Raw genomic sequence first — 27,259 nt, 5'->3', positions numbered from 1 at the left:
TATTTTACCATTGGTTCAGCCTAAATTAGTGGAGAGTCTGCGATGGAAATGTAATTTTTCTCAAGAGAGTTGCATTCAAATCTGACTGTTAAAGATATCAACTGTGTCCAGGTTGTGTGTGTGTGTCACATCCTTATTTAATTGTTGACTTGCGTGTGGTGAGTAAACAATTTGCAGTCCACGCTCAGTGATCAAACTTAAGTTTTTCTAATTGCTGAGAAGATAATGGGCCTCATTATGACCCTGGCGTTAAGTGGAAAACGATGCCGGTAAAGGATTGCCGGCATCGCTTACCCCTAGGTCCGATTACGATCCGAGTAAGTGCAATTAGCGGCACCGTAGTTAACGGTGCCGTTAACAGCACCAAGGGCGCCGGCACATGACCCCCCATGCCGGAAATAGCGGCATGGCGCAAATTGGTGAACATCACGAGTCAAGCGGACATGCTCTAAACGCCCTTGCGAAGGCCGTAAAGTACCTTACCGCCATGGTGCAAACACCGCCATCGCGGACCAACCGTAAATGGCCATGTGCAGTGTTCCCAGCTGCCACAGGTGCACACAATCAGCACAGGTGGAGGCAATACAGACTCACCAAGTACAAAAAGAGCACACCCCACCCCTTCCCACACCCAGTCACTCTCCACAATGATTCCAATAGGACTAGCAATGTTGGGGCTGGAGGACCTGATTGCAATGCAAGTGCTACAACAACAACAACAACAGGCAGCACAGAGGAGACGGAGGAGGAGAAGGAGGGCAAGGCAGGGCCAGCAAGCCCCACCAGCACAGCCAATGCCACCACGCAGGCAGCCCCCAATCCCACGCATCAGAGCCAGTCCATTCAACCTCACCGCTGAGCAGATCCACACCTTGTACCGTTTGGACCGGGACACCATCACCAGCATCGTGGACATGATACACAACGACATTGTCAGCATGATTGAAACACCCACCGCCATCCCCCCCTTACTGAAGGTAGTGTCTGTGCTCCACTTCCTGGCCACAGGCACCTACCAGCACACAGTGGGGCACTTGCATGGCATTTCACAACCATTATTCTCACGTACGCTGATCCAAGTGCGCGATGCCCTCCTCAAGCACACAGACAACCACATTTCCTTACCACGGTCTGCCCAGGAGAACGCAAATACCAAAGTGGGTTTCCATGCAATAGCCGGCATACCTGGTTGCATTGGTGCCATCGATTGCACCCATGTGGAATTGGTGGTCCCACATGCCATTGAGGTAGCGTACCACAACCGTAAACTATTCCACTCAATCAACGTGCAAATGGTATGTGACTCCAACAGGATCATCACACATTGTTGTGCCCGATTCCCCGGATCAACCCATGATTCAATGGTCCTGCGCAACTCTACAATACCACGCTACATGGAGCGACATGCAGGGCCAAGATCCTGGCTACTCGGTGAGTCTCATGTCATGGCCATGGAAATGTGAAGTGGGTAGGTGATTGACGTATCAATGCATACTTTACCTGGCTGAAAGGGGGGGGGAGAGATGCATACTTTACCTGGCTGAAAGGGGGGGGGGAGATGCATACTTCACCTGGCTGAAAGGGGGGGGATGCATACTTTACCTGGCTGCGAGTACCAGAGGCAATGGAGCCACCTCATACCCTAAAGCAGCCCAAACGTCAACTGACACCTGAACACATAATGCCCGATGTAAGCAGCCCTACCATGTGAATGAAGGTGTGTCCCAACCATGACACAACCATCTGCAAGTGCACTGTACCGAATCGGACCACATCGACCTCAACGAAATGCACCTACATGCAATTACTTCAGCCAATATACGGCACCAAACACCATCAACTGAAAGGCCAGTCCCCCATAACTGCGCACAAAGGAGGCACATGACGGACAAAAACATCAATACACCACTACACAGACACAGAGGCCCCAAAAAATTGCCTAGCAACATTAGTAGTGCACAGTGGGGTCATCATGAGGCTGACAGCAATGTTGCCATGATGAGAGCATTGATATCACTGGACACCTGCCAGGTCAACAAAACAAACGCCATGGACTAACACAGTGGATGGGCACTCACAAGGCACTGGACCCCCTGCATACACTGGTTGATGGCATGCAAAACAGTCCATGAGAGGAATACACATATACCGGTCACATAGTGTGACTCCATTTGTGCATGTAAATGTGGTACAAAGTAAGAGATGAATGCATGCCATGGTGGCACGTCATGATTTGAGATTTGATGTCATGACTGACACATACATTGTTGCCCACATACTGGTGATGCAGGCTATCCCCTGAAGAGGTGGCTCCTTACCCCAGTCCGGAACCCACAGACCCAGCACGAGGAGGACTTCAATCGTGCACATACACGAACCCGTGTGGTGATTGAGCAGACATTTGGCCTATTGAAGGCACGGTTTCGCTGCCTCAGCAGGTCTGGTGGGGCACTCCTGTACCGCCATGAGAAGGCGGCAAAGATCGTCATGGCATGTGTCATGCTACACAATATGTGCATCAGACGGAATGTGCCCCTGCCCCCTGACGCTGAACTGCAACCACCTGACGATGAGGATGAGGAGGGTGGGGATGGGGCAGCACCTCAGGGAGGCAGCGATGCACAGGAGGGACGTGACATGCGTCAGACTCTGATCAACCAATGTTTCTAGCACACACGGATTGGGGGTGTCACATGGAGATGGCAATTGGGGCACTGTGTGTGTCTGGGATATGCACACTGTGGACTGTTCACCAATAAAGCACACATACGCAATGAGCAATGTCCACACATGTGATTTGTGCTCAAGCACAAATTGTATTGTAAATGTGAATTTAATTAACACACCCACTCCCCCCTCCACTCCCCAACACACCCACTACCCCCTCCCCCCTCAACTCCCCAACACACCCACTCCCCTCTCCCCCCTCAACTCCCCAACACACCCACTCCCCACTCCCCCCTCAACTCCCCAACACACGCACTCCCCCTTCAATCCCCCAACACACCCACTACCCCCTCCCCCCTCAACCCCCCAACACACCCACTCCCCCCTGCCCCCTCAACTCCCCACAAAAGTGCGTGGATGCCTGTGGTGAAGTGCCTAATGTGGGATTGTTCCACCGGGTGGCCTCTATTGGCAGCCCCCTCTGCTGGCCCCCGGGGCACCCCTGCCTGTACTCCGCAGGTTCCTGGCCGACCTGCGGACGGGGCTGCTTGGGGCAGAACTGGCAGCAGAAGAGGTACTCGGCTGCTCACTAGGACGCATGTCCCTCATTGTCTGTACAAGCTCTGAGAGCATGTGCCGCACCGCGGCAAGTTCGGCACAGATATCCTTGGTGGAGGATTGTATGGCTGCCTTCACAGTCTCGGCACATTTTAGCATTTCTGCACTTGCACCTCCACATTCGGCCACATGCTGAGTCAGGAGTGAGGACAGTTGGTGTTGGCGTGTTAAGATTTGGTCCAGCGACTCTTGGTTTTTTTGGGCATTGGATAATGCCAGTGGTGTGTTCATTGGGCTGCTCCCCTCCTCCACACCTTCCACTGGGCATGGAGTGGCTGGACAGGAGTCATCAGGGTATTGCCCCTGTGTGCCATCATCATGCAGGCTACATGGGGACAGGTAGGGGGAATGAAGGCCTGGCCTTCTTGGCAGGTGTGGTGCCAGTGTCTTCCTCGCCAAGGTCCGAATGGGAGCCTGTGGTGGAGCAAAGGAGGGAAAGTGTTATTGATGGGTCTGCGGAGATTGAGCAGGCATTGTGATGACTGCCATCATTTTGATAACTAGATGGTGCACATTGGAGGCAGTGACATACAGGTTGTCTCCCTTTTGGGTGGGAGAAGCATGCAGGAATGTGGGTGCCTACAGTGAGAGTGTGCATACTGCATGTGTACAGGGTGTAGGTCAATAATGCCTGTAGGCAGTCTTCTGCTGATATGTTGCGTTAACCCTATTGGGCAACATTGTGCTTCCCATGAAACTGGACTTCAGAGAGTTTTGCATGGCTTGATTTGAGGCACCTACCTGCGTCACCTGATGTGGGGGCTCCTCTCTCCATTTCTCCGACCCGCTCGATGCCAATGGTTGTGGCACATATCTCCTCCCACGGCTGCAATTTTATCGGTGAGTCTGCTCCTCCACCAGTTGCCATGCCCATGTATCTGTTGGCAGACAGTATACTCCTTACACGGAGCCGGAGGTCGTCCCACCTTTTCCCGCACTGTCTTGTAGTGCGGGGTGTTGTTCCAACTGCACTGACCCGCTGTGCGACTAGGTCCCATATGGCCTTCTTCCGTGCTATTGCCGGTCTGGTCATTTCTGTTGAGAATACAACGTCCGCGTTTTCCTGTAGGGTTTCCGCCAACATGGTGAGCTCTTCCCTAGTGACGCGCTTCTGCCGCAGCCAATCGCAACTTTTTTTAACAACTTTCGGCATTCTGATGATGGGTGGATGTGGGTGAAGGTTTGTGGCGGGTCTGGTGGTCAGATGTGCAATGGTTGTGGAGGGTGACAATGGATTGTGTTTTTAAAGATGGCCGCCATGCTCTTTCCCGTTCCGGTACGATGGCGCAACTTCCGGATCCGCTTCTTTACGGTCACCACTATTTGCGGTGATCGCTAATATCGGTGGGTAGGGTGGCGATAGTGCACCTTGCACGGCATACGATGCCGGTAGGTGCCGTTTTTGGGATGTTACCGGCATGGCACAGATTACATTACAGGCATGGCGCAATGCTAGTGCACGAGAGGTCGTAATGTACCCCTTTTAACGGTTTCTGGCCAGCACGGACACGTTAGTTGCGCCATGCCGGTAATGTCCATTGATTACCGCCTGGGTCGTAATGAGGCCCAATATGTCCTCCCGAGTGTAACTTGTTCAGTGTAAGTTAGCTTGTTTTCTTCACAGATTGTACAGTATTTTTAGATTCTATAATGAAACAATACATTGGGCCTCATTAGGACCCAGGCGGTAAGGGGTTTACGGCGGCGTAAACAGCGCCAACCCTTACCGCCTGATTCCGAGGTCCCTTAGCGCCATGGAGGTTTTAACACCTGCTTTTAGCAGGTGTTAAAATCCATGGCGCTAAGGAACCTTGTTGTTAATTACGCCACCGTAATTTACGGTGGCGTAATTAACGCCTTCCCCACTCCCATTATGCCCTATGGGGCAAAAATGGGAATGGGGAAGGGTAAATGGGTTAATGGGGACTTACCGCCCCACTCACCTCGGAATTGGGCGGTAAGTCCGCCAACCACCATGGCGTAAACGTAGTTTACGCCATGGTGGTAAAGGTACGACCCAGGCGGTAACTTACCGCCTGGGTCGTAATGAGGCCCATTGAAATAAAAATATATCAAGCTCTAAAAATTCGCCTCAGCATAGAAAAAGTATTGGTCAGAGGTACTTTATCAGAAAAAAGGTACAGAGAGTGATAACCAAGTTTACTAAACATGCAGGTGTAGCTCAACCCCTAAGCTAACACAATATAAACTGCAGATCCTGAACGGTGGTAAAACAGGAATATTTGTTAATATTTTTGTGTCAACAATTACCAATATCATCACCTTTATTCCTACTTACCATGGTGAGTACAGCGGTGTGCTCATCCCCGCAGCTAATATAAATAACACTGAGGTCCCTCAGAGCTTCAACTGCATGGGGTCTGAATTGTCCTAATGAAGAAAGAGGATTTTTTTCATAAGTGTGTAATTTATCAGTTTACAACTATTGTTATATAGAGTACACAGGATATTCACAATATTTGTCAAAAAGATCATCTGGGCCTGGAGGTGAAGTAAAAGGGCAAGGCGCATGGAGGCTCAATGCATACTATCTCAGGAGCGAGGCCCTAAATACTGGGCTGTGGGAGGACACTGAAGAGTTCTTTGCATTAAATAATGGAACAGTGGGAAGTAAGTGCACGGTTTGGGAGGCCTTCAAGGCGGTTCTCAAGGGCAGGGCCATGTCAGTGCTCAGTCATCATCCGATAGAGAGACAAACAAAACTGGTGGAACGGGAAAATTAGATTAAAGAGAAGGAAGGGATATACGCGAGGGAGCTGACAAGGGAGACTAAAAGGGAATTACTGCAGGCTACAAGATTGTGGCGACTGACAATGCGAAACAAGCACAGTAGGAGCCCAAGACCAGAGAATATGAGACGTGCAACAAAGCAGGGAAAATGCTAGCATGGATAGAAAAAAGAGAGGAAGGCGAGAGGAAGACTGGAGGTGGATAAGGGAGATGGCCTCGAGTGGGGGAGGTGGGCCTTGCAAGGGGTAGTCAGATAGCCAAGGAATTCACCCATTCGGCCCCGGGGTCTTAACCGCTTGCATTTTCCCCATAGCATCCTGCAGTTCCTCTACAGAGATCGCCCTGTCCAGGTCCTCTCTTTCTCAATTTTCTAACTGCGGTAGCTGAACTTTTCCCAAGCATTCCAATGTCTCCTCATTGTCTGGTCCTTGAACTTCCACATAAAACCTTTGAAAGTATTTATGGAGTGGGTTAAATTATTCTATACGAAAACCCCGGGCTGGAGTCAGAGTGAATGGCTTCATGCCTACCGGTTTCCAGCTCCAGCAAGTCCTCGACAGGGATGTACATTGTTCCCGTTGTTATTCCTTCTAGCGATTGAAACACTGGCAGAGATATTCAGGTCAGATCAACAACATAAGGGTTTTGCATGGCCAGGGGACTGGGAAGACCGCATATCTCTTTACGCGGATGACTTTTTCTTATATCCAGGGGACCAACAGAACACAGCATCAAGAGCGATAGAGACGATACAGGAATTTGGGAAGCATAGTAGTCTCAGGATAAACTGGAATAAATCAGTGTTTGTACCAGTGCAAGATGAGGGCAACGCGGTACTGGAAAGCTGCCTCTACGGATCACTACAGATCCATTTATATATTTGGGGATTAAGATTCATAAGGAAGAACAGGATTTCCGACAGAATAATTTGGAACCTTTCTTACAGAAGTTACCATAGCATGCTAAGCATTGGGCAATCTTGCCCTTGACCCTCAGGACAGCCAACCTATTTACAATTATCACACTCCCTAAGTTGTTATATGTATTGCAGAATATTCTGACGAAAGGGTCCCAAATCAATATTTGATAAAATGAACTCAATAATCTGTGGAATCCTCTGGGGGAACAATAACCTGTGAATAGCACTGAAAAAACAGACCAATTCAGTCTGTGAAGGGAGGCCGGGGTGCCGGATGTACCTAAATATTACTGGGTGTCACAGCTGGTCGTAGTGAATGATTGGATTTATGGAGGGATGAACTTGGCGCACATAAGACTGGAAATAACACTAATGGGAACTATACCACCACTACAAATACTGTATGGAAGCACAGGGGGGATTGAGCTGCTGTCGGCAGGAAGGATGATTATAGAGATTAGGAGGGATGTCACTAATGCAATTGGAAGTGCTAGGGAGATTTATCATTTTTATGCTTCATCCCCTCTCCTAGTGAGTCACCCAGCACATTTTGCTGGACTTCTGGACCTTTTTCTTTCAATCCTGAATGAGTGGAGTCTTTTTCCACTCATTCATTCTTGTGGGCTCTGTCTTTTGGAACTCTGTTCTTCGTATTCTACCTGTACTATGGAGATTGTCTGCTCCATAGCTCTTAAAGTCATCTGTATTTTTCTTTTGTAGCACACAGCTCCTTATTGGCAGTGTTGCTGGGCACCCTTAGAGTACTCCTTTGAGATTCTTTTTCTTATCCTCAAGTAACTACAGTTCTTAGGGATAGAGAGATACTTAGTATCTCTTCCTAAATTTACAGTCTGAGAGATTGGCACACACCACCTTAGGTGGAGTGCCAAAAGGGATACCTAGTAACCCCCTTCTCTCTGCTCCTGTGACTTTTTAATCACATAGACAATCTCCTAGTTATGGCTGGTGGCAGTGGACGTGTTCTACCAATTATTGTGCAATTCTTTTACCGTAGGCTATGTCCATAGCCTTGGTGGTGCACAATAGGGGCACCCAAGTACCAAATTGGGGCCTCCCTTCTTTTTTCGTCATTACTAGCGTGGTTGATCTTTGTCAGCCCTGCTTCTACCATTGTGAGAGGGGGAGGCCTGTGTGTGTGATTCGCCTTTGGCGGGAACCCTTGGGTATCTCTGCCTAGGCTACAGAGTGTCTGGGCAGGCAGGAAGTGGGAGAGGAGTTTTCCACCCCCCCTGTCCTTTGGCTGCCAGAGTGCCTGAATACAACCAGCTCCCACTGGGGGTCTGGCTGTCCTGATTAGACAGCCAAACACCCCTTTCTGTAAATTGCTGAGAGAGATTGCAGAGGAGTGTGTGCTGAAACTGTATTTAAGGTGAGGCTCCTGGAGTGAAAAGCAAGTCGACCACTGGAAGCTGAAGTAACCGAAGAAGAAGACAACCAGAGACGGCTGCAGACCCTTTGCAAACCCATGAAGCGACCACTGCTGTCCTTCCCCTGTTTTCTGTGTGACAGAGGAGCTCTGCAGAGGATGACTCCTTTCCTTTGGCTGGTGGGAACAACCAGTCCCAAGACGAACTTTGATTTGAGCCATTCCCAAGGTGCTGTGAGTTTACAGAGCTGCGGAGACCCAATACCAGGAGACCTGCTGCCCATTTAGAGTGTATCATTGTGGAAATGCTGAATCTGTCCGAATCTTTGCTAAGCCTTCAAGGACACTCCAGAAATGCGATCCAACTCACCCAGACCCCCTCATCAGAGTGCAGGACTGCAGGAAGTGAAGAAGATTCTGGGCAAATAGCGCCCTTTGTTGGGACTGCAGAAAATGCACCAAAACCGCAGAGTGAACCAAGAAATTGTTGAAAGTCGTGCCCAAGGTCCTCCCTCGAGACGGCTGCTGAGAGATCCCGTCCATTGTCATGCCTTCAGTCATCAGACCAAGGAATCCCGGAGCATACAGCACAAATATGTTCTGCTAACTAAAGGTAATGTGGGGTAAAAGGTATTGCTTACCTGATTCCAGAATGTCGCTCCAGAGCATTTGAGTGCATGTAGAGGTGTCCTGGGCTACCCCCTCTTACCTCTGACTCAAGCCGCTGCTTGTGTCCCTTTAGAGAGTCCTTTTACAGGGTCTCCAAAGTTGGTTAATCCTTCTTGTATCTTCCTTCCTAGAGACTACAAAGTATCCACATGAACTTTTGATTTCTTCTGCTTTGCAAGACTTTAAGCTGCTACGAACCGCCTTTTAGCTAGGGTTGCGTTTTTGACTTTGAAAGACTTGCTGTGCTGCGAAACTGCCCCTAGAACCTGAAGCTCTACTAGGATAACACTAACCAAGAGTTTTCCTTCCCAAAAGTCACTATCTTATATGTGTATGCAGACTAAATACAATTACTGTATTATTTTGTGGGTGCACGGTATTACCGATAGAAATGTTAAACTCCTATAACAATTGTATACGTCCAGCAACCACCAACAAAGTAGTGACCATTTGAAAGTATTGAAAAGTATATCTATGTGTGATGGTTTATTGTGCTAAGTATTTAACTGTGACTCTTGTGTAAATATAATAAATATATATTTGAATATAGATGTATGTGTAAGTGTTTCTTTGATGTGCTTTACTTTCTGGGTTCAGTGTACTTACCTACAGCTTAAATCTTCCTCTTAAGATAAACCTGACTGTTCTGCCACTCTACCAAGGTCCTGAGCTAGTACAGGCTGATACTAAGAGTTGGGGATCTACAAACCACTGCGATAGCTTACTAAAGTCTTACCTCCAAGTGGGACTCCAGGAAAACTCCCTTAACACATTGGAATCAAAGTAAATGTACGAGTGTACCACATTACCATATCGGCTAACTATTCAATGAGGTTGTCCGATCATTGAGTACACCTGCATACAATATGATAAACAATAAGAACCCAAAAGATATTTTAGGTGAGCATTTCCAGAAACAGCCTAAAGAATGAAACTATTATACCAATTTGTGTTAGATGAACGAGTATTACCTTTCGTAGCACCAACGGAATTAAATCCCAGTTGTCCTGCACTGTTCTTCCCCCATGCAAACACAGTTCCAGAGTGACACAAGGCAAAACTGTGTGACCCTCCAGCAGAAATCTGGGCCAGAGGGACCCCATTCAGAGATGTGATGGGCTGAGGGTTGGGCAGCGGATCCGTCTTTTTGGCTAAACCAAGCTGGCCATCTCTGTTCTGGCCCCAGGAAAAGACACGCCCATCTACAACAAGAGGAAAGACACAGAATGCAAATCACAACATGAACAAAGCAAACAACATGCATTACCCATGAAACTGGAGCAAGTAGTACTGATAATTGTATTCTGATCAGTGTGAACAGGCAGAAAAATCTGCAACAGAGCTGCTTTCCCTGTTTCTTGTGCATTAGCACAGCCCACTGTGAGTTGAGACATTTGGGCTGATGGATAACTGCATCTGTAGCTACAACACAAACACCACAGCTAGCAATGCTGCATCATTGTGCACACTGATGGGTGTGGAATCCTTTCAGAATACACCAAGCAAGGCACAATTGGCAATTTTCCATTGGGCTTGACATAGTTGCAAGGTAGCAATCCTCAAATCAAAGGGAGCCCTTCCATTGCTGACCTCCACCATGGGCACGTGAGCATGGTGAAGATGAGCCTAAAGTCACTGCATGCATGAGGTCAAAGGCCTGGTAATCCAGGCTTCCCCAAATGCATACACATTTTCCCCATATCTTCTCTATTCTGAGTGGGGCTATTTCAGAATGACCATTGATCTGCACAACCACCAATCAAAGTTCCCTGCAAACTATTATGGCCATTACATTGAAGCCCTAAGATGTGATGTTGCCATTAGGAGGCTGCAAGAAACATCCCCACTTTACAGTGGCTCACCCATTCCTCTGTGTGTGCAGAATTCAGGGCTGCAATGCCCCTGCATGTGTGAATACATCACAAACACTGTAGCTGGTGATGACTCATTGTAGACCTTCATTCCAGAGGACGCCTAAATGATTTGAGAATGCAAAAGTGATGTGTCATACATAACTTTCAATGGTGGCGGTCATTGTTGCAATGCTGGCCACTATCGAAACAATGGGCACTGGCATTGCGGATTTACACAATTCGTACATACACATTTTGGACAGCCATTCCGAATAACTGCATGCATTGAAAGTCCTGGTAAACAGATTCCCAGCATGCATTCAGTTATCCCCCATTCCTACTCCGCTGTTTGCAGAGCTGCTTCTGAATGGCCATTGATGCACCAACTCCTAGTACCAGTATTCCTGCAGCCTTTCAGGAGATCAAAAGAAGCTCTATGGAAGAATTAGGCTAGCTGTTAGCTTCAAGAAACAAACTTTTTAATTTTCCTAGTTACAGTTGCACTGGTGGGTGTTAACAGGGCACTGATTGGCCAATCCCACTTTGCATGGTGAGACTTGCTCTCCCAGGTGAAGAAAGGCACCACCGCTGGGGTGGGTAGAGTTGACATTGAACCCCGCTGCCCGGTGCAAGTCTCCAGCAGGTATGCAACTCACCCCCAAAAAAATCTGCACAAATTAGCCTTTTGCTGGTCTTCACTCTAGCAGTTTCAAAACAGGCTGTTTTTGCATGTTATTGATTTGAAACATCAGTCCATTGGAGCTAAGGGGACATGCTTTTCTCCATCAATGGGTGTCCCCGTGCAACGCCAAACCGCAATAGAGCAGATCATCATTGCCATTTCTGTGATATTGTCCCTTATCAAACTGAAAACCAGTGGCACTGTGTTAGGTAGATTTTTCTTTTTGAGTGAAATTCTCTACACTTTGTGAGTCCCCCAGCATCTTTGCTGGACTATCGGATCTCTGGACTGATTCTCCTGAGTGAGTGGGAACCCTTTTCCACAATCACCCATTCTTTTACTCTGACCATGGCAACCCTTTGTGGTAATGCCAAGAGGTATCTTGTTGATACTTTTTAATGGATGTATGCTTTCCTCCATCTTTTCTGGCATCTACATTTTATTACTGCAGCACACAGCACTTTCTGTGCAGTGTTGCTGGAGAGCTCCTTGAGCTTCCCTTTTTATTTTACCTGTGTTAAAACATGTTACCAGGGCATGGGGACACTTTTTGTCCCAGCTGTATTTCATTTTGCGAGATCATTGTTAGGTAAGATTTTTCATATCAATGATAAATCTTCCTGACCTGTGTCAACCCCAGAACCTTTTGCTTTAATTAGGTAACTATTTTACCTTGTCTCTAGGTGAAGGGGAATCGTTTTCCCCTCTCACCTAGTATTTTACTCTTTTTACCATAGTGTAAGGTTGAAGTTATAGTTTCCTACCACTATTGGGCTTAAGCTGGGTTGCCCCTATGGGCTCCCCTGTTAATTTCTCTTTCATGTATTGGACAGCCATCCGCCAAGTTTAAATGAATGCATGTCTGGTGATTGGTGGGCTCAGACAGTTTTCCTGCAAAAAAGATGAGGGTACAGGAGCAGAAACTCAGAGTCGACTATTGGAAATGAAGATCCAAAGAAGGAGAAGAAGAAGGACGATGTCTGCAGCCACTTTCAGCGATTGCCAGAGTAACCGCTGCCGCCCCGACATCAATTTATGTGTGACAGGGAAGCTCTGAATAGGATGACTTTCTCCCTTGGACTGGTGGGCCTAACTAGTCCCAAGACTAACTGTATTTTGTACCATCCCTTGACCAGCTGCGACCTCCAAGTCATGCACCTCCTCAATGCCCAGGGTCCTGTGCCATTTTGCGGTGCAACGTCTTCTGAAGTGTGGTTTCGTTTGAAGGTTGGTAGTCCCCCTCCTAGACCTCCAGCAACTGGATCCCACTCCTGAAAGTTCCCTCAGCTGAGATGAGGACCGAGAAAGGTTGCGAACTCCACCGCGCCACAACCGTCCTTCGACTGAGCCTTAACAGAGGCACCAATGAGCCAGTGCTGTGAATATCTTCTGCTGGGTGTCCAACTGCTCGAGTGCAACCGCCAGATCCATTTCCAGTTCTTTTCTTCAGTCGCCAAGACCAAGAATCCTGAACCAGGGTCTGCTGTCGCCTCTCCTTGGGGACCCTCCTGCTGCACCTGCTTCTTTACTTGCAAGATACTGTTCAGCCCCTAATACCTACCTGGGGCCTGCCTTGTTATTCCTGTGCTTCGGGAGGTTACAGTTAAGCTGTTACTTCCATCCCCTTCCAGGACTACGTTGAGCTATATTGGGGTGGACAACCCTTTGTGCTCCTTACCCAAAGAAACCCAACTGATACCTGTAAACTTGAAGAAATCTTCATAGACTCTGCCTTGGCCACCGCTTACCTGCCTATTCTTCCTCAGCCCTTGGACACTGGACCGCCAGTGCCCCCTTTGACTTTGGGAGACTCACCTAGGAAAGGACTGGACTTCCTAAGATTGGCTAACCAGGGGTTAACTAAAGTTACACAGGTTGGTCTAAAATTTGACTACTTTTTCAGAAGTTTCTGCTACTTTTTGTGTTACCTTCCAAATGTTCTTAAGTATTTTTATCTTTTGGATATTGCAAGTATTCTGTGCTTATACTACTGTGTGATAGTATGCACCTTACTTAAATGTTATAAGCCTTTGTGTATATAAAATACATACTCATTCTTTTATATACCTTCCTGTTGAAAGTGTTTCCTTGAACTAAGTGTAGGCTCTGAGTTTTCTGTTCTTCACTACAGCCCCATTCCTCCTAGACTAAGCCTGACTGTTCAGCAATTGCTACCAAACCTTTAGGTAGTTCAGGCTAAACCTAAGGGGTGTAACCCCATTCACTAACGGTGGACTTTCAAAAGTCTTGTCCCACACTGGACTTTACAACAAAAAAAACTAAAACACTGTCATGTCTGTCTTACAAATAGGGTATGTACGGCCACCATTCGTAGTACCCTTCAACTATAAAATTGAAGCCCAAAAATGTGATGTTGCCATAAGGCAGCTGCAAGAATCATATCTGCTTTATCTCAGACACGCCCATTCCTCTGTGTGTGCAGAAATCAAGACAGCAACTTCCCTGCACCTGTCACTACACAATAAACACTGTAGCTGCTAACTCATTGTGCACCCTCATTCCAGAGGACATGTAATCAGTGCTGTAAGTGGGATGAGAAATCAAGTGGGTGCTCTAACAAGAGGCAGGACCTAACTGATGGGTATAGCCTAAATAGTAGTGGGTGTGTACTGCCCCAAAATCCAAATATACAGTGAATTACAGAAATCAACTGGTGATTTACAATATCAGAAAATTGTTTTAGTTTGTTGTAACAAATACATCACTCTTCAAAACACCCAACTTCAGAGGTCCCCCAAAACAGAGAGATAAGCCACCTGGGGTGGTTGTCTTCTAAAGGTTAGTGTGCTCTCTGCTACAAAGCAGAGTAATGGCCAGACTGATCTTACCAGAATCTGAGGTACCTACTGAGATTGTGGGAGGGATGACCACAGAAGAGGTCACTCGAGTTGCAAAACAACAGCCCTGAGTGTGCAAGCTTTCGGTTTGACATATTCAACTGAAGCGGAACCCATTGTAGACCCTTTACATTTTGTTCTATTATCTTTAGTATTCTTTTGGACCTGGGAAAGAAACTCTGATATCTTAGATGAAGTTCCTAGACTACTAAAAAGAATCTCAGAAGTGTTTTTGGCAATAGTCAAGGGACTTGCACCTTGAAAGTTACTGGGGCTAGTATCACTATAGTGGATGTTTGGTTAATCAGGCCCAAGGTTAGTTTAAAGTGTTTCCCAGGCCTGCTATATTAGCTCGTGGTCCCCCACAATATTTCTATTGTGACTTTGCTACTATCCAAATAAGGGACAAAGTTGATACTATCTTTGCCAACATCTGAAAAGAGGTCCCAACAATGGTCTTGCTTGGGAATGATCTGGAAGACCTGGACAACATAGATGTGGCTGTTATCTAAGGTTTACAAGCCAAAGAGAGTATGCCTGTCAAGGACTGTGCTTCTAAGGCAGAGACATCTGTGATGAAGGTCCGCCTGGCACTCATGTTGATACGTGGAGTAGCCCTGGGGACTGGGTGCAGCTGCCCACTAAAAGATGCAGTGCCGAAGGCAGTGCAAGGAGGATTTCCTACTTGCCCCACCACACCCTGGTCTTGTGCCAGAGCATGTCACCAGGAGAAAATCCTTGACCCTATGCCTTTAAGGGAACCACATGATGAGAATGTACCATTTAATCATTTAACTCTTCCTTGGTACAGTGATCCCCAATTTATTCTTGTCCCAAATCTGTGGAATTTCCAGCCTCTCAGCAGAGGCGTAGACAGGGTAGGGCTTGAGCAGGCACGGCCCACACAAAATCTGTAAATGCCCACTCAGCAGCACTGTGTGGCATTTACATATGTTAATGTTAAAGGATATTTGTACCGCGCACTATCACCACCGGAGTGGTGCCCTGGCGCTCTGGCGGCTCTGAAAAAGGGGAGGAGGGGAGGTGGGTTAGTGGGAATAAGCTGGAAAAGTGCAAAAGAACAGTGATGTGCTGTTGGCAGCCTCAGCCTGGTGGGTCCATTAGCTGGGCTTGGGGTGTTTTACGGTCGGTAGTCGTCCTGTGCTGTTGTGCAAGACTATGTGTGGTTTGTTTTGTTGTTGCAGTGTTGTGAAGTTTGTGCCGATTGCTGCGTTTTAGGCTTATGGTTGTGTTTGGTTAGAGTTTGAGAGGTGTATGCAGAGGGATGAAATTGTTAGTTGGTTGGTTAGTTGGCATTGCTGTCCTTGCAATTATGGGATTCCATCTAGGTGCGGTACATGCTGACATTCACATTTCTATCTAGGTGCGATGCAAGCTAAACTTCAGAAATCCATACGAGTGCTAAAAATCACATTTCTGTCTAGATGCGGCGCAAGCTAAAGTTCAGAATTCTAAGTTTGGTGTATGTTGAGAATCACATTTCTATCTAGGTGCGATGCAAGCTAAAGTTCAGAATTCCATACGAGTGCTAACAATCACATTTCTATCTAGATGCGGCGCAAGCTAAAGTTCAGAATTCCATACGAGTGTGGCACATGCTAACAATCACATTTCTATCTAGATGCGACGCAAGCTAAAGTTCAGAATCCTGAGTGTGGCACATGCTAACAATCACCATTTCTACCTAGATGCTACGCAGGCTAATATTCACAATTCTAAGTGTGGACATGCTAACATTCAAAGTCCTATATAGATGCGACGCAGGCTAATATTCACATATTCTCAATTCTATCTAAGTGTGGACATGCTAACATTCAAAGTCCTATCTAGATGTGATGCAGGCTAATATTCACAATTCTATCTAAGTGTGGACATGCTAATAATCACAATTCTAAGTGTGGACATGCTAACATTCAAAGTCCTATCTAGATGCGACGCAGGCTAATATTCACAATTCTATCTAAGTGTGGACATGCTAATAATCACAATTCTATCTAAGTGTGGACATGCTAACATTCAAAGTCCTATCTAGATGCGACGCAGACTAATATTCACAATTCTATCTAAGTGTGGACATGCTAATAATCACAATTCTATCTAAGTGTGGACATGCTAATATTCAAAGTCCTATCTACATGCGACGCAGGCTAATATTCACAATTCTATCTAAGTGTGGACATGCTAATATTCACAATTCTATCTAAGTGTGGACATGCTAATAATCAGGTTTCACCTAAGTGCGGCGCTTGTTGACCTTGACAAGTATGTTAGTGTGTAATGCAAGGCATCTTCTACAATCCTGTCATGAATAGGTTCAGTCTGGTGGTCACAAATCTTTTTGAGTATACCTGGTGTGAGTCTATGGCAGTCTATGTTATTGGGAGGTAAGATAGAGTGGCAGGGATTTTCTGGAGTAGAGTAATTGCTCTACTCCCCACCCATGCCACACTCACAGTTTTTGTTGGTGTCTGTTGACTACTGGCTTCAGTGGCTTCCCCTGCGGAAACCTGCAGACACATCTTGGAGCCGCCAATGTAGGAGCCGCCCTTTGCCTCTGGGTCCTTCGCGGCAGGGGCTGCCGGGCAGAGGGCTGCCCTGGGATGTCCTTGATATGGGGTATGTGGATCAATCCGGATGCAGTGGGCGGGTTAGGAGGTGGGCAGAAGGGGAACCAGGAAGCGGGCGGCCACAGGGATACAAACCACGCGCCGAGTGCGCAATGGTGCTTTTAAGCGCCATATTTTTATTCCAAAGTAGGAATTTTGGAGGTTAGAGTCAGGAGACTCCTTACCTTGGTCAGGGGGCCACTGGTAATGGGGAAGAGCAGCTGGTGCCGAGCCTCGCTGCGGCCTCTGTTTGCTTCTTTTTTTTAAATGAACCAATCAGGACGGGGGAGGCGGGTAGAAGGGGAACCAGGAAACGGGCGGCCACAGGTATACAAACCACGCGCCGAGTGCGCAATGGTGCTTTTAAGCGCCATATTTTTATTCCAAAGTAGGAATTTTGTAGGTGAGGGTCAGGACTAACTACATTAGTTACAGACCCCACTTATTAGCAAACCTCCAGGACGTCTGAAATAGAAATATCAGGAATGTCGGGAAAAAGAGGCACCTACTCCCACTACCAGGGGCTCAAGTAGGGAAGGACAAGAAGGAGGCATGGTGTAAGCTTGATCATAAGAAAATCAACCCTGGTGGGCAGATTGTAGGAAACCACCCTCAGAATGGTGAACAGGGGGAGACTCAGAGTTTAGTCAAAACCCAATTAAGGTGAAAAACAGTCAAGGCTTAGTCTCAGCAGTGAGTGGGAGTGGACTGGGGCCTCAGTGAGCCTACACAGAAAAACACACGATAATTCAGCTTAGACAGTCAATGTATACAAATACAACTAGTAATTAGGCCTTTAGGAACGCACCAAGAAATTAAATTAGCAGGTATTATCACTCAAAACCATGTATCACGAATATATACATTCACCAGTAGATTAATCTACAATGCATCAATCAATCAATTAACCAGGTAAGTCAGGGAAGTAATCATAATACAATCCCAATTCTTTTTACTTAAAAAGTACAGCCCTAAGAGGTATGGGCCTAGTGCCCAAAGGTCACAGGTTCCAGCACAGGTTTCTCTAGGGAAGGTATTCTCAAAAGGATGCAATGGGCTTGTGGAGAAGATTTAAAACACGTCCAAACTATTTAAAAGACAAATAAGTATGTGTCCAAAGACAAGTAAGGACTCCTCCCTATCCCAGTCCCAAGGCTAGTCCAGGGGTACGATACCTGACCCAAGTTCGACGACCAAAGCTTAGAGGGAGCTAGGGGACATGGGGCTGTACACCCAATGTTACGCTATGGAGGACAGGAACAGTTATGCTTACTTACCCCCATATGACGGGTAGCAATGCGAGGCAGACAACTTTTGGATGATTGTTGAAAATATGCCATTTTATTAAATTATAAATCGTATTAAATGCCTCACTATCCCTACTGTGACGAAGATTTCCCTGCCTAACAAAACCAAAGTGAAACACTCTAACACAGTGACCTGGGGGTCCTCTACCCATCCCATCAAGCATCTGGCATCTATGAACACTCCTCAGAGAGAGACAAGAGAAAATCAAACGCCTGGAAGCATTTCCATCATAGGCTTTATTTGTTGGAATGACAAGACACACTAAGGACACTCTCAAAGACATTTTGCCTTTCCCTGCTTTTATAGCACCAAGCCTTCATTGGCATAGCTGGCATCCACAATTTACTCTTGACACACAAAACTGATAAGCTTATTGTAGACTTGGCTAGGCACAACTAGGACAGTGCTCAACTTCTGCAAAGAACATTTCCATGCACCGATATCTGATCTTTATCTCATTGCTGAGGTCCTGCCAAGTTATTAAATGCCTTATACTGTTGGCAAAATAGATATACTCTATTATAAGGTGCCAAATAATACAGCTGGTCTTTGAGAATGGTCTGCATGACACACATTGTGCCCTTTTCAATAAAAACATAGATAAATGTATCTAAGCTTCCCTTGCTTTATCTGGCTTCATCGTAATCCTGTCTGCTTTTCCGGCCATATTCCAATTTTAACTTAACAAACCTAAATATGTTACTGTGAGGTGCTGCCAAAGACTGTCTCCAATGTATCAGCCTCTGTTGCTTGTCCGAAAACCTTTAGCATGAGTCATTATCTCTCACACCTGGCTGAGGCCTGGAAACCATTTTGCACTTGAGTCATCCATTTTGAAATATATTTTTGTCTGACACTGTATTTATTCTTCAGGGAGCAAATGGGGAGCAGGTGCAAGTGGATCTAGGTCACCTGGCCTAAGCCCCACACACCTCGTGCCTTCCTGTTTGCCGCTCTTTTTCACCACTTAGCAAGCCCCCCCACCTGGTGCCTTCCTGTTTGCTGCTCTTTTTTCACCACTTAGCAAGCCCCGCCCACCTGGTGCCTTCCTGTTTACCGCTCTTTTTCCCTACTTAAGGAGCCCTCCAGCCTCTTTTCCTTTGCAAGTGGATCTAGGTCACCTGGCCTAAGCCCCGCCCACCTGGTGCCTTCCAGTTTGCCGCTCTTTTTCACCACTTAGCAAGCCCTGCCCACCTGGTGCCTTCCTGTTTGCCGCTCTTTTTCACCACTTAGCAAGCCCCGCCCACCTCGTGCCTTCCTCTTTTCTTTTGCAGATGGGGAGCTGGTGCAAGTGGATCTAGGTCACCTGGCCTAAGCCCCGCCCACCTGGTGCCTTCCTGCCTGCCGCTCTTTTTCACTACTTAGCAAGCCCCACCCACCTGGTGCCTTCCTGTTTACCGCTCTTTTTCCCTACTTAAGGAGCCCTGCAGCCTCTTTTCCTTTGCAGATGGGGAGCAGGTGCAAGTGGATCTAGGTCACCTGGCCTAAGCCCCGCCCACCTGGTGCCTTCCTGTTTGCCGATCTTTTTCACCACTTAGCAAGCCCGGCCCACCTGGTGCCTTCCTGTTTGCCGCTCTTTTTCACCACTTAGCAAGCCCTGCCCACCTGGTGCCTTCCTGTTTGCCTCTCTTTTTCACCACTTAGCAAGCCCCGCCCACCTGGTGCCTTCCTGTTTGCCGCTCCTTTCCCCTACTTAAGGAGCCCTCCAGCCTCTTTTCCTTTGCAGATGGGGAGCAGGTGCAAGTGGATCTAGGTCATCTGGCCTAAACCCCGCCCACTAGGTGTCTTCCTGCCTGCCGCTCTTTTTCACCACTTAGCAAGCCCCGCCCACCTGGTGCCTTCCTGTTTGCCGCTCTTTTTCCTTACTTAAGGAGCCCTCCAGCCTCTTTTCCTTTGCAGATGGGGAGGAGGTGCAAGTGGATCTAGGTCACCTGGCCTAAGCCCCGCCCACCTGGTGCCTTCCTGTTTGCTGCGCTTTTTCACCACTTAGCAAGCCACGCCCACCTGGTGCCTTCCTGTTTGCCGCTCTTTTTCACCACTTAGCAAGCACCACCAACCTTCTTAGCCCTGCCTCTTCCTTCCTGCTCCTAACTATTAGATCAAGGGCGTGTCTCACCCGGGCGTCCTAAGCGAAGGGCAGATGAAGAAAAGGGGAATTCCTGTTTGGACCTGTTCAGACCAGGAGGACCCAGGGCCCGACCCCCTGCTCAGACAGCAGGTAGGCATGCACCAACATGTGTTACTCCCTCTGGCCCCCCTGTGATGTTCCCTTGTGCCCCCCATTCTCGCACACAGGTGTTGCCTGTTTTGCTTGATTCTTCTACCCTGCTCCCCCATCACCCCACTCTAGCCTATTTCTGCAGGAGTCTGTCCTGATACATTCTGGTTTCACCATCACCGTCTTGTGGACAATGCTGGATTTGACTTTTATGGACTTCATTCATTCATGGTGCGTCACCCTTTCTCAACTCTCATGCTGACCTTCTTTTGCATCTTGTACTCATGGTGGCCCTGAATCATGCTGTTCCCATCTTCATCTTGTAACCTGGCTTGCAACATTATGTGTTACTACTGACTTCTGCAATTGTATTCACTCTCCCCTCTTGCTTCTCCACTCTTTTGACTGCTAACCCTCTGTTCTCTCCTCCTTTCCCTTCTCCCTTTTCCTATCTCCTCCCCTTACTTTCTTCTATGTACTTACTCTATCATAATTGTCCCTGGACCTAGTATGATAGCAACCTCGTCTGTCTCCTCCTCCCTCCCTTTACTGGTTTTTTACTCCCCAACCCCCCTCCAGCACTATCTGAAATGTTGTCAGGCCTAATATGATAGTCGCTTGTTTGGTTCCTCCCCTACCTTTCTGCACCCCTCTCCCTCACCTATTGTTGTTTTTCCGGCTCTACCAGAAATGTCATCAGGCCTAGTACGGTAGTCGCCTGTCTGTTTCCCTTTCCTTCCCATTCTCCCCCTCCCTTTCTTATCTATATTTTAGCTCTTGCACTATCTGAAATGTCGTCAGGCCGAGTACGATAGTTAATTTCACATCCTTACTGTTCATGGCATGTAAGAATGTAATTGTTTTTTCCCTTGTTCCCTCCCTTGCCTTGAAGCGCTTTGAAACACATTGTGTATAGGCGCTATATAAATAAACTATCATATCATATCATTTATTTCATTAAACATCTCTCACTTTGTATTCTTTATTCATAATAAATCCGTATACACTTATGGTATGTGTGTGATATTTAAAGCACCCTTCCGTAACCCAAATATGTGCAGTGACATGTGCACTTTTTACCTTAAATAAAGGCACTCTAATCCTGATTTCTGCAATAATGGAACCATTTGATCTTCCCATCATGTTATCTATACTCAGTGGAGGGGGAGGGGTTGGCACCCCCTATACAACAGGATGTCTGGCCCTCACACTTAAACATCAAATACACAAAGAAAAGATATGGCAATTCAAATAACATCAACAATGATATTCACAGTCTCTTTTGGTAACCTCTTAGTAGCCTGGGTGAGCGCCCCATCCCCAGGATCTGGGTGAGCTCCCATTTCCAAGCATTGAAGGTAAATTCATCTTCAATGATCAACAAAAAGAAACAGGTAAATCCATACATATATAATACAGTCTCAATCCATTTCTTGATGGTTTGAATGTCAAAGTTGAGTTTTGTTAGCAAAAGTTCCAATAACAGAACATATTCTCCTCTTCGTGGTAAGACTTTCCACTTCACCAAAATAGCATCAATGTCATTCTTAGCCACGATGCTATGCCACAACTTCCAGTTTTCCAAGGAGGATTGCCACAGTTCAAAGGAACGACAACTTCTGAAATGTTAGTGAAACACAGATCCTGGTTAACAGTTAATATGTCTCTCTTTACAAGATATGGGTTCACAGTAGGTATCTTTGTCAGGGTGACTTCACAGTGCTTCCGCTTCAACAACTTCAATTTCTACAAGATTTTACCATGAGGACATACTCCCTTTGCCTCATAGTATTCCACCTTCATTGGTGCTACTGAAGCCTCAAATCTACTGACAACCAAATACACCACCACAGCTTCAGTACTTTGTGACACCACTACAGCGTCAGTACTTTGTGACACCACTACAGCTTCAGTGACTTTAAACAGGTTTTGGTCAAGACAAGATTCACTTTTGGGTACTTCAACACCTTCAAGTAGTCAAGACAATCTTACTCTAAATATTCCTTTTCCAAAGGGACAACCTCTTTGCCTCTCTTGTCTGCCTGTAACAATGTGCCACCATTTCAGTAATTCGTAGGCAAGGCACTCTTCCTCTACATCTTCCTTTCAGAGGGGCAGTCTTTTTGCCATTCTTGTCTGTCTGCAACCAACACCAACCTATAATTGTCTCTGTACACACTTCTCGCTTTCTCCTACAGTTCCTGTCAATATAGGTTGTAACAACTTCAAAGACTGTTTATTATCAGCAGGTTTCCCTTCCCCAAACGTGGCTTCATCCCTCTGCCGACTGTTAGCCAGAATAATTACCCAGAAGCTTGATTGCCAATCTCTTGGCTTCAGGTAATGTTTGCACACTTGTATCTTGGGCAATGCTGAAGTTCTGCTTGGCTCACAGTGCTGTTTAAACTGTTTTCTAGCTTTTGGAAAGGCTGGTTTCAGTCTTAATTGGAGAATACCTTGTTCACTCTCTGCTTGGGCAATGCTCTCTCCAACCTTAAATAACAATGTTTCAACACTTGACTTCTCTTTGTTAGCAATTGTTGACTGCTTTCATAAAGATTCAGAAGTCACTTCTCCTCTCTCAATCAAAATTAGGTATATGCAACCACTTCTTCGTGTACTTTATAAAGTTTGATGTTTAACAATTGCTTTTCGTAGCGTTTGCTCTTCATCCTGCGAGTGAAAGAGAGAATACCCTACATTTCAAGTGTCCCATTGTTAAAGACACAACAAACAACTTCATCTCACTTCTACTCTTACGCAAGTGATTATTAAGCTGGATATACTGTTGCCGGAAGTGCTCGCACAAGGATTCAGAATGCCAGGTTTAACTCACCAGCTTCTGTGTTCCTTTCTCCACATGTTGCACAACTTCTATGACTTCTGGCTTCACCTGGGACACACACCTTTCCTCGCTGAAGGTGTCTCTGCAGTATGGCCACTCAATTAAGGAGCCCCTCTCGCTCCCGAGACCCACAATTCCATGACAGCTGCTCTCCACGATCTCTGACATGCTTCTTGCTGCACAATCTCTGCAAATAGGCTCACATGGGAAAAGGGAGCCGTCCTGCATGCCTTCTGCTGCGCAGCCTCTACACACAGAGTTTGGAGAAACAGGACCCTCACAGGACAAGCAGGTGAAATCTGCTGCATCAGAGTCCTAGCATCCCTTTGGTTCTCCCACTTCTGCCTGTATTGCCAAAACCATGCTTTCTTCCTTCTGCTTCTGCTAATACTGCATGCACTCCAACCACAGTTCAAGCTCCTTCTAATTGCCTGCACCTGAGGGGGCCTTTTAAGCCTCTCAGCTTCCCTCAGGTGTGGGCCCTCAGGCTTAATTGCCTGACTACAACTGCAGAATGACTCTTCAGCCCTCTTCCTCACCTGGTACTTATGGGATTATGGGACTTGTAGTCCTCAACAACAAAATCAGTTATTTTTAGTAACTTCTTAGTTTTAAGGGTAGATGTATTTCCATTAGAGTTTTTTTTAAACATATCTTTATTGGATTTCACATATCAACCAACATTAAACAGTATAACGCCCTGACCCCCCCAAACTCCCCTCCCTCCCTTAGGGGCACAGGTTACCGTTATTCTGGGATTGCATTATGCACTGAATACGTCCGTTACTTTAATGTTATGTGGGCACCATTGTTCCATAAAGTCTGACTGGAGATACTCTAGGACTCCTCCCCATTCCTCTGAAAACCTGTCCCTCGTTCCTTGTACTGTGTGAGTGACTTTCTCCATAGCCATATATGTCCACACTTTTTGTAGACACGTGAAAGTCAGTGGGGTGTCTTTCTTTTTCCAACTCTGGGCTATTGTTGACCATGCCGCTATGAGAAGTCCCATAAAGGCTCTCCATTGTGTTTTTTTGTATTTTCTAGCAGTTTCGTCTCTTATTCCACACAACCATACTCCCTCCCCCAATTGTCCCACATCTGGAAACATTTTCCCCATCTCTCCCTTCACTTCTTCCCAAAACGGCACAATCCCTTTACAATCCCACTAGGTGTGTTTCCACGTTCCCACCTCTCCGCATTCCCTCCAGCATTGGTTTGTCAAATTGGGGAACATGGTATGCAGTCTTTCAGGGGTATAGTGCCATTGTGTTACTATTTTGATCCACATTTCTCTTGCCTACGCTGATCTAGTCATTTTAGGGATCAGTGTCCAAAGGTCCACCCACAGTTTTCTTGTTGGTACCTCCCCCAATGTTCTGTTCCATTTGATCATGTATGTCCACTTGACCTCTTCCTCCTGAGAGTTTATGAAAGAGTATAGAGTGGAGACCCATTTCTTTGCCCCTGAGTTGGATATGATGTATTTCTCAAATGTTGTGAGGGTTCTCGTTGCGGCCTTAACAATTTCCGGTGTTTTTAACCAGTGTTTGAGTTGTTCGTATCTGAATTTATCCCGTTTGCGGAGTGATGTGCGTGGGTAGCATGATTCGTGAGTTCTGACTTCAGTGTCCATAAACATTTGACCAATTTTCATTATTCCCACCTCTTCCCAACTTTCATAGGCCCCCTGTTCCATTAGAGTTTTTTAAAGGATGAACAATTAGAATTCGTTGTTATAGAGGAAGACAGCTTATTTAAGGCAATATTGTCTAAATTCCTTTCCATTATACCTTAGGGAGTAGGTCGGATTTGTATCCTGAAGTACCTTGAATGGTCTTTCTGTTATTAAGGCTTGTTCAGGTTTTATGGCATGTACGACCGGAGGCACAGATCTTATATGTGTTTCAGATACATCATAATGACAATAGGCCATTACCTGCTTTGGTAACTCCAAAAGGTTCTCCCTTTCAAATGACAAATACTGTGTCTCATCCCACGGGATCTCCTCACCACCCCGGGCCTTGTCTCCTCCCAGGTGATCCTCCCGCAGTACACCATCCCCAAGGTCAGGATCAGGAAGCGTCTGCCTTTCCCTGGCCAGCTCAGAGGAGACTTTAGGGAGGGGTTTAGTGAGGGATCCATAGGATTCATCACACCCCCTGAGCCAGATCTTCACAGGTCATACTGTGGATCATCCGGAAATTGCTGGAGACACAATCTTCCATCCGTTCTTCGGGTGAGGGGTTCCCAGGTGTTGGAGGTTCCAATGTTTCTTACAGTCAGGTACAACTTCAAGATGCAAGCCCAAAACGATGAAGAATGCAGATCGTTGCAGTGCAGACCGCTTCAGGACACTTTGCAGTATGGAGGAAGGTGAGTTCCAGAGATGGTCACCACTTGCAGGCGGCGACAGGCGATCTTCCAGGAGCGGTCGCAGAAGCACTTCAAGCAGAGCCTTCTTTGAGAATAGGAAGCTGACATTTCCGGAGAAGGTGATTTATGGAACAGTGGTGACCACCAATGTTCCAATGCTCAACGCTGAACAGCGACGACTGTAGCGAGGCAGCCCATGAAGGAGCTGGTCAGTCCAACGAGCAGTCCAGGGACCGTTCTGAAGGTTCTTGGGGCATGCAACATCGAGAAGACATCGAGACTAGTTAACCCTACTAGCCCAAGAGTTGAAGAACCAACAAGACTCTTCTAAAATCAGGCAGAGGAGCAGGGTTTCACCAGGCCAGTCACTGGAGAGGATGCTGTTCAGCTGCAGAAGTTGTCCACAAGTCGTCAACGGGCTGCTCGTCTTCATAGAAATATTGACTCCAACTTAGATCTGAAGAATGGCTGCAGGAATCCTCCTCTTATCCAAAACTGCAGCTGGAGCAGGTTTGAGCACACCAATGCTAAGGATCTGCAATATTCAAACAGCCAGTTGGTGTTCAACCAGGGACAACTACTGGTTTCACATCTGCCAAGCAGCAGACACTCTGGCACCAAGGGATGTGGACCGGGATCAGACAGCCCCCGTCCGCTCCCCTTGGCTCACACACACACAAATATATGACAATGCATTACTTACCGTCAAAGCATTTCTGATGGTTGTATCTGCTTAGATTCACATGCTGTGCATAGTCCGACATCCAGTGGTCACTGAGGAGTATTGCATTTTGTTTTTCGTAGTCGAAAAGGGGACGTCGACAAGGCGTGTCTGTAACACTATCCCTATAGTGACGTGCGGTGTACCCACAATCCCTCACGCGTCGAGGTCCCTCTGTTTGTATTTTTTCTGCCCTGAGGGAGCCTTCTAGACGTGAGTGAGTACAGAAAAGAGAGATATAAAAGGAAGTCTATGTTCCTTCCATCCGAGCGGGGAGGAAGGGTGGGCGCATGTGAATCTAAGCAGATACAACCATCAGAAATGCTTTTACGGTAAGTAATGCATTGTCTTCTGATGTTTGTTAATCTGCTTAGAATCACATGCTGTGCATAGACTAGCGAGCAGTACCCGGTGTAACGCTCACCTGATTCCCGTAGAGGCGCCGGTCTTGACTGGGCATATACCGTATCTTCAAAGTTGATGTGTAACACACGGCTGGCTCTTTGGGCTGGACCTCTGTGCACTGTATGTCTGACTCGAAGGGTAAGATGTCTGCAGATAGAAAATATGGGATTAATGAACTGGGTTATTGAATGTCTCTCTCTTCTTCCCTTTCTCTTCTCCTGTAGAACCCCCAAAGGTTAACGCTCTCACCTTAGGTAAGTGAACGCCGTGCTCTCCATCTGCCTCGGGGCAGGGTGCTGTAACCAGTTTCTTCAATGGATAAGGGGAGCAGGCCTCTTGACTTCAGAGGACTGCT

The 27,259-nt window shown here is 46.8% G+C and overlaps 1 protein-coding gene across 1 annotated transcript in view; it reads right to left on the bottom strand.

Annotated features, from left to right (window-relative positions):
* Window positions 1-27,259, bottom strand: part of LOC138515798 (probable E3 ubiquitin-protein ligase HERC6) — a 2,700,520-nt gene that overhangs the window by 2,499,628 nt on the left and 173,633 nt on the right. Inside the window, exons 4-5 of the mRNA XM_069630524.1 lie at window positions 9,983-10,213; window positions 5,585-5,676 (exon numbers count right to left, since the gene is read on the bottom strand). Of these exons, the coding sequence (XP_069486625.1) occupies window positions 5,585-5,676; window positions 9,983-10,213 (323 nt within the window). The remainder of the gene's footprint in view (window positions 1-5,584; window positions 5,677-9,982; window positions 10,214-27,259) is intronic.

Source organism: Ambystoma mexicanum, chromosome 6q (assembly GCF_040938575.1).
Source record: "Ambystoma mexicanum isolate Mex_15411 chromosome 6q, UKY_AmexF1_1, whole genome shotgun sequence".
In the NCBI taxonomy this organism is placed as follows: Eukaryota; Metazoa; Chordata; class Amphibia; order Caudata; family Ambystomatidae; genus Ambystoma; species Ambystoma mexicanum.
Note: the sequence above shows the minus strand (reverse complement) of the source record. Positions and strands in the feature narration are given on the sequence as shown.